General features: G+C 33.4%; 1 protein-coding gene across 13 annotated transcripts in view; it reads right to left on the bottom strand.

Moving 5' to 3' along the window:
- The window catches only part of CADPS2 (calcium dependent secretion activator 2), a 678697-nt gene that overhangs the window by 50217 nt on the left and 614138 nt on the right, over positions 1 to 14342 (bottom strand). For all 13 annotated transcript variants that reach the window (XM_031938931.1, XM_031938932.1, XM_031938929.1 and 10 more), the window contains 2 exons: positions 10476 to 10559; positions 10352 to 10384 (listed from right to left, as the gene is read on the bottom strand). In XM_031938931.1, coding sequence (XP_031794791.1) covers positions 10352 to 10384; positions 10476 to 10559 — 117 coding nt within the window. The remainder of the gene's footprint in view (positions 1 to 10351; positions 10385 to 10475; positions 10560 to 14342) is intronic.

Genomic DNA, 14342 nt, shown 5'->3' on the forward strand with positions numbered 1-14342 from the left:
AATTTAATCTTATTAAATATTTTTCTCTTCTCAATAATATCTTAAATAGTATTTTATTTTTTCCAATCACATGTAAGGAAAATTTTAAATATTTAAAAAAATTTTTGAGTTCCAAATTTTTCTCTCCTTCCCCTTCCTAAAATAGTAAGCAATTTGATATAGGTCATATATATAAACACAAAATTGACCCAGACCAGAGGAATAGGATGAACTTGAGAGTTTAATAAGTTTTAATTCACTAAAATTTTAATTTTTTCTTTTTGTGATTTCATTAATATAGGGGACCCCCTATGTGGGAATATTTCTTCCATCAATACAACTTCCTTCTCTGCAACTCACTCTTAAGCTGTTTGGGAGACTGATAGCTCAATTGTGATTTACTTATTGTGTCACATGGCCAGTATATTTTAGAGGCAGAGCTTGAACCTAGGCCTTCCTGTTTTCAAAGCTAGTCTTTAAAAAAAAAAAAAAAAACTATATCAAATACTTTCCCCCCAAACCCTCTCAAATCCACCAAAATATTTTTAAAGGTAGCCTTTTGAATAAATAACATGTCTTTCAAGCCTATTTCATTGTCATTTTCTAGAGGGGAAGTCCTATAATATCTGAAGTTTTTGACTGTGGATGATGTCCATAGAAATAGATACTCTATTCTTCAGGGCCTATATTATAATCTTGCTAACATTTATATAGCTCTTTAAGCTTTATAAAATACTTATTTCCAGTTGTTTGTGTAGTAAGTTAAAAACTTTCTTTTTAAAATTTCTCTAACATTTTTTGTTGAATTATTTCTATTCCACACCATTTTTACTCTTATTTTACCAGAAGTATGGAACTTCTAAAAGTTACTTTTTCCAAGATAATGGTATGTAACATGTCATTAGAATTTCCTAGCTCCAAATGCAATGGTATGATATGATCTTTTGTGTGGGTTATATATATTTATATGTTCACTGGGAGAAAATTCTGCTGAAGAATGGTAGGAACCTGTTTCAGTTTGACAACAAGAACACTGGGGAAAAGTTTCCAGTATGGTATAAAACATTAATGAAAGATGGAAAGTTTTAAGTATATTGAGGTTTAAGAATTCTTGTTTCACCTTCTCTGCTTGAGAATATGAGAATTTATTGATTCTCTGGATGTTGAAATTTTCTAATCTATATCATAAGTATCACCTACATCTCACTTAGTTTCCCCAAATATGTAGATTCTTTCCACCTCCAATCCACCCTCCACTAGGAAGCTGCCAAATTAATATACCTAAAGCACAGATCTAATTCTGTTATTTTCAGGCTTTTGAAGTTTCAGAAGTTTATTATAGCTCCCAAAATAAGAAACAAACTCCTCTTTTAAGAACTTAAAGAGCTTCTCAGTCGGATGCTAAGCGTCTTTCTAAACTGAATGCGAGTCACTACCTCAGACATCATACTTTAGTCAGTCTGGTCTACACTTAAAAGTATCAACTGATATTCTATCTCATGCCTAAAATGTTTTTTTCCCCTCTCATCTTCTTGTGGGGAATCTACTTTCCTTTTAAAAGAAAGTTTAAATATCATCACTGACATGAGCATCTTAATGATTTTTTCAATTGGTATTTATTCCTATAAAATTCATTTACTCTTTATTATTATTTTGCTGTTGTTGTCCAGTAATTCAGTCATGTCCAACTCTGACCCCATTGTCCATGAGGTTTTCCTCCAAAGATGATAGTTTGGTTTGTCATTTTCTTCTTACTATTTTCTTCTTTTATTCATCTTATGCATATATTCATATATATATTATTGTTGAATCATTTCCATTCCAGACTCTGGTTTCACCAGAAGCATCAAGCTTCCAAAAGTTACTTTTTTCTCAAAACAATGACATGTTAAATGTCACTGGAACTTCCTAACTCCAAAAGTAATGTTGTGACATGAGCTTTTATGTGGTTAAACATTCTTATATGCCCTTTGGGGAAACACAATCTGCACCAGAAGAAAATTTGTTCTTTGAGGCTGAAACACAAACATGTAGAAAATGCTTACCTAATGATTATTGAATGTAATCAAAACAAATATCTACTGCTATTGTAACTACTATGTGTACATGGATAAGGTAGATACATCTTTTTTATTGCTATTCCCAATTATCATGACAAAAATTATGGTAAAGACTTTTTTAGTTGGCTTTTCAAGAATCTCTCATTTTGCAACAATTTCCATAAACCTGCCTCCTTATGTACTTGCATGCCCTTTTAATGAAATGGAATCAGGGAACACTGAGCCAGAAGTACTACACAAATAAATGGGTACAACATCTTGATTGGCTATAATTATTTCCCACTTTTGTCAAAACTTGAAATTTATTTTGGCCTAATTTTATTTAGACCTAGCTTAATTTATTTTAGTTAATGTGAAGAATGAAAGAGAAAAGAATTTACATTAAAAAGAAAGGATGGGTCTTATCTGTATCACAGAGAATTACAAGTAAAAGCACTGGGCAAAAATTAGCATTTATAAAACACTTGTTTATTTGTAAAAGTCTGTCTTTAATAACCTTTCTCTTTCCACAATATTTAGAAACTTAATCTAGTTCCTGGCATGGATGTATGTGTCTTTCTCTTGTGTACATTAGTTGTGTAGATCCCCAAGGACAGGATTTCTGGTCCCCATGTTCTGTCTGGTTCTCTTTCTGACGTAAAGCATTAAGTATTCTGATGGCTTTATCTGAGTAATAAACAATACCAGTAGCAAATAAGCAAAGGTGGGTTACTCTGCTTATTCAATCACCTGCACTGCTTTCTTATGGTACTATAGTCACACACATTATTTGTGATTGTGGACAATATCTTGAAATACAAAAGACAAACAAATCAACAACAATCCTTATTAATTAGTCTTAGAAAAGGGAGACAAATAAGATTTTTTAAAGTGATTCCATGCTATAGTGAAGGGACTTTAGAAATTGCGGTTGGTTACATGAGATTAGAAGAGAACATTCTTGAGAGATAATACAGAACCAAAAGTAAGGAAGAATACTGATTTGCTGAAGTACCTACAATCATAAACAGGATTAATAAAATGAGAGGTGAATATTTAGGAGAGCAAAGACAATCCAATTATTCTGGAGGAAGGAAAGAGATAGTTACTTTTTTTCCCTTCTTTTTGTATGGAATAATTCATTTAGTATTAAAATATAGGAATCTGGTATATGCTACTGGTGATTCTTAATCTTTTCTTTCTCATGTTCATCTCTGTTTCTGAAAAAAAAAATCCCTTATTTTTATCATACTCTCTAGTTCTCTCTTTTCAGTGTTATCCATTTTTATATATAGGACATAACAGATGGGTTGCTAGGTGGCACAATGGCTGGAGCACTAGGCTTGGAATCAGAAAGACTCGTCTTCATGAGTTCAAATCTGGCTTCAGACACATACAAGTTCTGTGATCCTGGTCAAATCACTTAATCTTATTTGTCCCAGTTCCTCATCTGTAAAATGGGCTGAGAAGGAAATAGCAAACCACTCTAGTATCTTTGCCAAGAAAACTCCAAATGGGGTCACAAAGAATCTAACAGAACTGAAATGGCTCAACAAAGCACTATAGTTGGTACTCTATAAGAGTTTGATGATAATCACAAATGAATGAAAAAGCATTTATAAAACCCTTAATTATGTACTTCGTGCTAAGTGTTGGTGACATAAATAAAATAATAATGATGATAAGGTAATAATGGCATTATTCTTGGAAAAAATATTTTCCAATCCATGAGATTTGAGTACAGGAACTTTTCAGGAGCAAAGACAATGGAAACCAGGAGGGTTGCCCAAATCAATTAATTTGATTGAATTCATCAAAACTTTATTAAGGGCCTACTTTGTACAGAGTACGCTGTTAGTAAACATTGGGAAAAGAAAATTTAAATAAGGTGTAGTCCCTGCCCTAACTGATCACAGAATAGAAGAACATGATAAAAAGGTATATAACTATTATTATACATATACCATGGTAAGTATAAATACAGAGCAAAGTGCTATGGGGGGTTCATTATCAATGAAGTCATTACCAATAGGGGATAATCTGAAAAAGTTTTCTGGAGGAGGGAGCATTTGAATTTACATTTAAAGAATGAGTAGGAATATAGAATAGGGGATGCTAGGGGACACAGAAACTAGAAAGAAGTAGGAGTGGGAATGATATGGAAAGATTGATTATTGGGGACCACCTGTAGGCTAAAGATGTTTCTGCAAGTCACTTAGCATGGTGGTTCTGGATAATGATGATGATGGTGACAAGGATCAGGTCTCTTTCAATTATTAAGAGTCTATAATCCTCTTCTGGAAATCACATTTGTCATAGAGTTGTGTGCACATAAGAACTCTCCTAATATTTGTAAACTTTTGTGTGGTTCATTGTCACCATATAACATGAATGTTATAGCCACAAAGTTTTTTTTGAAGAATTATCTTCCCGACCACAGTTACAACCCTTTAAGAGCATTATAGCATTTCAGTTATACCTTCACTATTTTTTGGGAATCCTTCTGAGTTTCTAGCATTCTCATCATTGTTTTTCTCACTTCATTTTTAGCCTTTTCCCTCAGCAAACGACTGTATTTCCTATTTTACTTAGAAGACTGAAGGCGTCCATGAGTTCTTTTCTTACCCCTCCTCTATAACTCAAAATTTCTCTAACTAAAAAGTTTCTCTACATTTTCAGAGAAGTAGCAAGCTATAGTGGGAAAGGTCCTGGATTTGAAGTAAAGAGAGATATAAGTTCTAATGTTGGTCTTGATATTTACCAGCTATATGACTTTGGACAAGCCATGGCCATTTTGAATCTCAATTTCCTTATTTGTAAAATGAAAATAATAACTTATAATATCTACCTCCCAGGATAGTATCAAGAAATAAATAAAATGAAGTATATAAGATCAAAGGATCATATAAATATTGCTATTATTATGTAGCCATTCTCTTTCCATGCCTTTAATCTCAGAGTATGAGATGGTATCTCCTTCTTGCCAAGACTCCTGCTTATATTTGCTCTTGATTCCTTCTACTCCCACATGTGTTAAAGAAGACCTTGCTCCATTTATCATCTCCATTCTATCACATTTTAATTTTTCCTTCTCTAAATTAGTTTTACTTCTACCTACAACATTTTCCTTTCCTTTCTTTTCCACCTACAACATCTCCTACAACATCTCATCTCCTAAAACAAATGAACACTGGGCCCTAAAACCCCTCAAGATTTCTCAGTACTTACTGGCACAGTCTAAAGAAGAATAATCCTTTCCTTGTGCCAACACTATTTAATTGCTGCTCACTAATTCTCAACATTCTGAAATCTGGCTTCCATCCCCATCCCTTCTAATGAAATTATCTTCTCTAAGTTTGCCAATGATCCAATTACTTAAATGTAAGGGCCTTTTCTCAGTCCTTATCCTCTTTGACTGTGAAAACCCTTGGAAAATAAGACTTCTTGCTAGTCTCTTCTCCCTTGACTTGATGCTGAATTCTTACAATTCTCATTCTAACTCTGATGTGGTATTCCTTGCCAGTTCCTCTTTCTACACACTAAATGTAGGTATAACCCCAAAGATTGTCCTTGCCCCTCTTCTCAATCTACATTCTCTTCTTTGCAAAAGGTAGCCTAGATGGTAGGCATCAAGTTAAGGGAGAAGAGACTAGCAAGAAGTCTTATAGTTCCAAGGGTGCACTGCTACAACCTGTGGAGTGCTTACCATTGATCTTCTCCTTCTGGGGAAATGAGAAGCCATATTGATAACTGGAACATTTATCACACATTCTTTAGGCATGCTTGAGTTCTCTTGGTAAATTATACTCCTGTGGTGTCAAATATCAAATTCTCAAACTTACAGCCCCAACTTCTCCCTTCTGTTCTAATCCTACATTTCCAGCTTGCTGTAAATCACCCGTTGGCTATTGTCCTGACAGAAAGAGCTTAACACTTCTAAAATATGATCTCATTTTCTAAATCCTCTTCCCAACTTGCATACTTTTACGTATGTTGCCACCAACTTCTCAGTTTTCTGGATATAGAACCTTGAAAATCATTTAAAAAATTCTCCTTTCTTCATCTTGACATCCGATCAGTTCTACCCTATCAATTCTACTTTTGAAATATTAGTTTCTTTTTTTTGAATATTAATGTAAAACTTTTTATTTTTTATTTTTATTTAATAGCCTCTTATTTACAGGTTATATGCATGGGTAACTTTACAGCACTGACAATTGCCAAACCTCTTGTTCCAATTTGAAATATTACTTTCAAAAAGCCTTTTCTTTCTGTTTCCAATGATACCATGATAGTTCAAGTTTTCCCAACCTCTAGCCTAGACTATTTAAAGAGCCTTCTGATAATCTACTTGATCTTGTTTCTTTCAATCTATCTTTCACAAATTTCCAAAGTAATAATCTTACTTTCACAAATTTTGTGGTATCATTTACCTGCATGCTAACTTTTAAAATCTTAGTGCCTTTAAGATGAAATATACTTTTAGCCTCAATTTCAAAGTCCTTCACAATTTGGTTCCTTCTTACATTTAAATTCTTATTTTACATTATTTTCTTTTATGTATTACATCTTCCAGACATATAGATCTTGTAATTCTTCCACAACCTCATCCTTCTCATTCTGTTTGTAACAGACTTTATTGTCTGGTGAAATTACACTTACCTTCTTCACTGGAAACATCTCTCACCTTTCATTTCCCTTCAGTATTAGGGGGATAATAATAGTACCAACTTCACAGTATTATTGAGAGGATCAAATGAGAGAACCTATATAAAGACCTTAAAGAGAACTTTAAAACAATATATGCAAGCATAAATACTAGCTATTTACTATTATTATTATTGCCACCAATAATTTATTTTCAAGATCCAGCTCAGGCACATTTTTTCATGAACACTTCCCTGAAACCTACCACTTAAAAGTGGATTTTCTCTCCCTGAATCTTTCATGCCTCTATTTGACCTCTGTCAATATATTCAATAAAAATAGCTTGCATTTACAGAGTGTGCAAAGTTTAAAAAATGCTCCTCATGTTCTGAATGTTCTGAACTGAATTATCATTACTTGAATACTATTCCCTCCCTTTCTATTTTGAAGGGCTCCTTCAGAGTCTGGCCTCTGTGATTCATCATCTTTGTATGGCATCTCTTGTCATAACACAATGCTTTGAATGCATTAGGAATCAATAAATATTTGTTGAATTGAATGTTCCTATAGTCCAAGCTCATACCTAACACAAATAGTTTCTTCTGTACTAGTCTGCTTTAGACTCTTCTTGAATACTTTCAATAAACAGAGAGCTCATTATCTCAGGTAGCAATCTTTTCTACGGTTAGATAAGTAATTGTTAGAATGATTTCTCTTATGAAAGAACAATGACTAGCTCTTTAAATACTCTCTTTTACATGAACCAATATGTCTCTTTGTAACTCTCACTCTTTTCTCTTTTTTATTTTTGAGAAGTTAATTTTGGTCTTTCCATATGTCAGCAATTTAAATATTTGAAAATGACTACTAACATGTTTTCTCTAAATCTTTTCTGAGCTAAGCCATATAAGTTAAGGATCTAAAAACTAGATCCTTCATCACCATATATATTCTTCTTTTAATACAATCTAATTTTAATGCCTCTTAAAATGTAGTCAGAATGAATTATAATACTCTAGACATGATTCAATCAGCACATAGTATCACTGGACAGTTACTTCCTGTGAAGTGAATTATTTACATTTTAGTATAATCTAAGATTGTTGCTAGCATTTCTAGAAGTTACATGATCCTACTGATTTATGTGGAATCTGAGGTTAACCAAAACCTTGATGTCTTTTTTTTATACCCATAATCTGTACATCTTTTTCACATTGGCTTTTCTCAACTTTGACTTTGTGAAATTCATTAAGGCAGGACTTCACATGTATCCCTGATAAATGTAATCTTGATTTGGTTAGTGTTATTTGTTTGAGATAAAGCTGCATTTTGATTTTACCAATTTTATACACAGTATATCTTCTATATTTGTATCATAAAGATATTTGATAAGTAAATCCACTGTGTTTTCATTGAAGTCACTAAAAATATAACAGCCTTGCTTAGAATATGACCTTCGATGGATACTTGTGTTGCTCCACTAAATACCATTCTCCTGGCCCTTACCAAATCATTAATCAAACCTTTGAAAAGGATGGTGTAACCAGCTGCAAATACAACTGATAGCCTTTTTGTTCAGTTTATATCTTTATCATCTTAACCACAAGCTAATCAGAGGAGAATTTTTCAATTGCTTTACTAAAATCAAGATGAGGCATTCATGCTAGAATTCAGGTTTGCCCCAGAATATCCTGGTATGACTTTGTCCTGTTAATTTCAAATGTAAAAGGACATACAGTTAACCTTACACAAATCAAATAGCTATTACAAGGACAGTTTATTCATCAACACAGATAGGAAATTATAAGCAAACAAATGTATTTGTGCTATATTGTCCCATAATTAACTTACATGTCTTTAACTATGTTGCACCTACGAGGCATTTCTGAAAATCTTAAAGTTTTCCTGGAGCAATGGCTCTCTATTTGTTTTTTCTCTCAAAAACAATTTTTTTATTTGAATAATTTTTATACTTTTGGTTTTTTGAGATCAATTTTTAATTTAAGAATCAATATTTCTTTACCCTCATAATCTCTTAGTTGTTTTATTTTTCTTTTCCTCTAACAAATAACTTCTGGGTCTTTTGCCTTTCAAAAGAGAATTTCTCTATAATCTCTTATCTCAATCTTCTAAACTCTAATCTCCACTCCAATGATATTTTCACCAGAAATTTATTGCATAGAACATATCCATTCGTTCATCCATCCATCCATCTACTTTTATTCATCTATCAAGTATTTATTGAGCCCCTACCATGTGAACGGCACATTGATAAAACTTTTTTTTGGTGGGAGGAAATAGAAAGAACAATAATCACTTACATTTACACAGAGTTTTGTAATTACATAATACATTCATTTATTCAATAGATATTTATTAAATACCTGATACATTTATTAAGCACCAAATATACCTTATATTCAGGATTGTGGATACAAAGACACAAAAGATACACATACACACACACACAAACACACACACACACAAAATCCCCCATCCACAAGGAGTTTACATTCCACTGTTGGGAAATAACCTGAATATAGATAAGTACATATAAGTATACATAAATTAATCTCTTAGTGGTTTTGACAGGGAAGGGGAATCAGAACAGGACCTGTTTTGGGTAGCATTTGATTTGAGCCTTGCATTAAGCTAGGAATTCTACAAGGTGGAGATGAGCATGGAGTCCATTTTAAGTATGGGGGAGTAATATATACAAAGGCATGGAACTAAGAGATAGAATGTCTTGGGTTTGAAAGAATAAGCAGGACAATCTAGCAGGGCCACAGAATTTAACATGTGGAATAATGTGTAATTAGCCTGAAAATGAGGCAGGAGTATGACAATAAAGGGCTTTATATGTCCAATGAGGATTTCCCAATTTACCTTAGACAGGAGAGAGAAATACTCTGGAGCTTCTTGAACAGGGAAGTGACATGTCCAAACCTTTTCTCTTTGGAGATACCAATATTTGCTTTGACATATGTAATTTCCTTTGAGCTTCACAACCACTCCATAAGATAGGCAACACGAGTTGTCTTCACGTTCACAGGTTCAGGGAGGTTTCCTGATTTACTTGAAATCACACAACTAGCAAGTGTTGAAACTGAGACTCAACTCCATATCTTTTGGATTTTAATCTCAGTGTTTTTTCTTAAAACATGTAAGACACAGGCTTTGTTGTATTGTTTGTTTGGTTTTTTTTTGGTCTAGACCTAGGATTTCATTAGTTTTGTAAACTTTATGTAAAGGAAACTCCCTCTTCCTATGCAGATCTACAAATATTTTGCAGCTAGTAGTCTTAGACATCTTTTTTGGCACTGAGAAATTAAGGGCTTCCCATCAATCAATCAACATTTATTAAACACTTACTATATTCTAGGTACTAGCAAAAGAGGCCAAGACAATCTTTGCCCCCAAGAAGCTTCCAATTAAATGGAGGAGACAACATACAAATAAATGTATACAAAGCATCATATAGACTTTGTCCCATTTCCAGGCTGTTCTTCCTTCCCTTCATATCTAAGAATCCATGTTTTTTTCAAAAGCTTAAATTCCATGAAATAGAAATAAGTATTCTTGATCTAACCCCACAGAGCTTTAAATAAAAAAGCAAAATCACAATAAAAAGAAGTTATCTAGAGTTCAAAAAAGAAATTAAATGAAAAGAAAGGAATACTACTTACTGGAACATCAACATATTTTGCAGCTGCTTTCACCTTGTATAAGAAAGAAACAGATAATGAAAAATTAGGATTAACAAATAATATGATCATTAAAATGGATAAGTGAATTTATTCAAATACTTACAGTGAATGACAGAAAGGATGAGAAGAAAGTACCTTCATCATATCTTGACAGCTTAGACAATACCCCTTCCAATACCGAAACGAACTGTGAACACCACAAAATATTTATATTTGAGATAATTTTATTAACAAATACAAACGTAATAGGGCAACCATTAGTGGGTCCAGAACAAGAAAAGTAACTTATTTCTTCTATTTTATGTGGAACTTTGGCTGTATAGAACATAGACATAGTCTTTGCCTACTTCTGATCAATTCCTGGTACTGACCTGCTGCCAAAGAACCTGAGCTAACTAGGTATTAAGCTTAGCTATCAATGCATTTAACAATTTTCATAATTTAAAGTTTAAACTCTGATGATGATTGGTGTCTTTAGCTGATATTAAGTGAGGAAATCTGCTGTTCTTCATTTCCAAATAATAAGCAATGTTTTCTTTTGTTTTAACCCTGGAACTTAACACTGGTTATGTTATTTTTGAATAGGATATTCAAGACCACTAACAGAGAACTTGAATTTTATATGTATATTCTCAAAATAATTTTTAATATTCACAACATTCATAAAAAGAAATCTGGGAAATAAAAGATTGGAATAACATTCTGTTATTTTCCTATTTTCCAAAAAGTCTTACATGTATAGGAAGGGAGAAAGGGGGAAAAGATAATGAAAGAGCAGTTAAAAATTTTGTGAATGAATGAAAAAAAACCTATTTTAAGCATCCACTATTTATAAAGTACTGTCCCACATACCATTTTGTCCTAGAAGAGAAACAAAAAAATGGCTCTTGAGGTCCTGAGGAAGCTTACAAGGTATTTGAGAGAGATGCTCACAAGGACACAAATTAGATTGCCTAAGAATGATCACAATGCAGTTTATCGAAATGATCAAAGTTAGACAATCCAGGTGAAAATGGGCAAATGCTTTGAGGAGGTAGAATCAAGTAGTGGAAGTGAATAGGGTTCATTGGAAGAATAATGTAAAGTAACATACCATTTGTATGACACAACAAAGAATAGTACATACTTCCAAAGGGAAAATAACAACAAAGTTTTCTATAACTGAAAGGGGATGGGATATCAACAAAGATTAATTTTTGTTTTTGTCAACAGTATCTTTTACAAAAGTGTTAGCAATTCTAGGGACACTTATTAGTCTCTGGTGACCGTAGAATCCCTGTGAATGCATGAGAGATAAATTTGTCTATATAGTTGATCAATTACTACAAAACAGTTTATGTAACTAAAAAGAAATACTTCCTTACAGAATTTTTCTGCCTTACACTATCTGTGACATGATATAAGAGCATAGAAACAGAAAATTTGCAAATTACTATTCCAATTTTTTAAAGCACAAAATAAACATGGCTGTGCAAATGTCTTAAGGGACACATGAATAAGAAAAAAAAGACAAAATCATAAACTACTTATAATTTAAAGCTAAATTAGTAGTTTCTTCCTGCCCAATAGGATTATCGCTAATCAAGAAAGGCTAACCTCACTTGATGTGGTTTTTTACCAACCCAGAAGGCCAATACCCCTGGGCTCTGTCAGACCAGGGAAAGGGAATTCCAAACTTAATGGCTCTCTGTGGAAAATGCCTTGTCTCTTGTAACTCAAATATTAAGAGCAAGTGTGTTCTGGGTGATCTCATTTGTCATGTGAAGAGAGACAATCTCTAAGGTAACAAAAACCTGAACTGTTTAAATCATGACATAGTCATATTCTAATAAGAGCTTGCCATTGAGAATACGTATATTCAAATATACAGACGTAGAAATAAATGACATGTATTTTGAGTGGTTTGGAGAGCAAAATCAATGTTCCCAAAGTATGATCAACAGTATTTTGTGAATACCCAAATGAGTTAAGTCATAAGTCAGGGGCCCTACAGGAGTAAGTAGGTACCCTGAATGAAGCACAGTGTGATGGGTAAGAAAGCTTTGAGTCAAATGATAATAACTTGATTGTGGTGGGGAGGGGAAGAAGTTCTAGATAAGAAGCAGATAGATTTTAGGCACTGATTTTTCTGCTTTTCACTTATCCTCTGAGTAGTAAAACAATATATAGAGTTCTCTCTGAAAGCAGCTGTTTCACACAGCCAACTTGAACTGCTAGAATCATGTCACAACATTCTTTACTTCCTAAGACCAATTGTAAGCGTCTACTTGTAGTCTTTCCTGCTCCTAATGGTCCCTAGAGTATGCTGGGATCCATCAGGGACACTTATTGCTTACATGGCAGTGAACAGCTCCTATACCTTTGGGACCCTGTCAGCCTTACCAGAATGTTCATAAGTGAATGGTTTTCTGAGCAAGGTGCTTCTTAAGTTACCCATAGAAGGAGGAGCTAATTTTATAACTAATCTTCATTATATCTGGATTTTATAGTATTAAGTTGCTCTCCACAATATAACAGCACAAAACAGCAAAATCCCAAAGAAAATCAGTTGAATACAGGGCATAGTTACTGTGTCTTTAACTGCTTCCTGTGAACTTTCTCCACATAGCTCAGGGAATAGATAAGTACTTCTGGGTTTGCCTTGTGCTTTCTGTTCTCTTGAGAATGCCAGGTTGAAATGAAACACTGCAATCTCTTTGTTTCACTGGTCTTTATTGTTGATGCGATTTAATGGGTTTGTTTGAACACTGTTTTAACAGTTAAGGTCTTTGTATGTAATTACCTCCTTGCTACTTCTGTGTGAGCTCTCAAGGCAACAATGAAAGAAAGCATTCTGGGATGACTGACAAAAATTAAATGTAAGCTTTGTCACAAGGCATATTCAGTTGAAATCACCATTGAATTCAAACAGCCACATAAGTTTTGCTTTTCCTCAACTGAAAAAGGCAATGGCAAAAGTAAAAGTGTCAAGATAAAACAACAGGTTACTCTCACAGAATCTTGTGGGTACAAAACATAGCATTTGGTATGTTGGTTATGACATTTCATTAAGCAAATATAAGGATATTTGTGGAGTTTATGTCGCAAAGTATATAATTCCTTAAAAGACACATTTAGCACTGAAAGGGCTGATCAGAAGAGATGCTTCACAGCTTGAGAAGAAAAACTGAGATTAAAAAAAGTAACTGCAAAATTGATATAAAGAAGCCACTGAGATTTGGGGACCTTTTATATGTTTTGCAAGATGTTCCAAACCCACCAAACACAATATTAGTTATATGTCATACTGCAAGAACTAGAAGATAATACTTTTACACAAAAACACATGTATTTATTTTCTATATAGCTATCTATAATTTACATATCTATATCTTCTTTATGTGTATATGTATGTGTGTGCATGCATGTATATAACCTTATAGAACAGCATCTAAATGGTAATAATCTGCTGCTATATAAGGGACACTTTACCTTATTGAGATATTCCCCCCCCCCATTTTCTAGCTCTCTTTTTCTTCAAATGCTTTTTTTCAAAATAGACTCTATAATCCTTCCACAATGATAATTCTCCATTTTAAGAAGGCAATTGCCTTATAGTAACACAACTGGACATGTAATAACCATTCATTATTTTGGTTGCCAGGTACACTTTCCCTGGGCAAATTTTGTGCTATCAATATGCTCTTTATATTTTGTCTATTGTTTTGCTATTTTAATCCATGATGCAGTTGTAAGGGAAATATTTAGTTTTATATCTGAATACTAGAATGGTTGGGCTAGAAGAAACTTTAATTAGAGCATGAAAGCATCTGACTTTAGTGGAAAGACATCTGAAATTAAATGAGTTTCAATTCAGGATGAACTTGAGATAAAAGATAACCAATTGAAGTTTGTCTCTGGCACTCCTTCCCTGATCACTCGTTCTTTTGCCTTGGCTTTTTGGATGTCACTTCCCTGTTGAGGTGCCACC

Source organism: Sarcophilus harrisii, chromosome 5 (assembly GCF_902635505.1).
Source record: "Sarcophilus harrisii chromosome 5, mSarHar1.11, whole genome shotgun sequence".
NCBI lineage: Eukaryota > Metazoa > Chordata > Mammalia > Dasyuromorphia > Dasyuridae > Sarcophilus > Sarcophilus harrisii.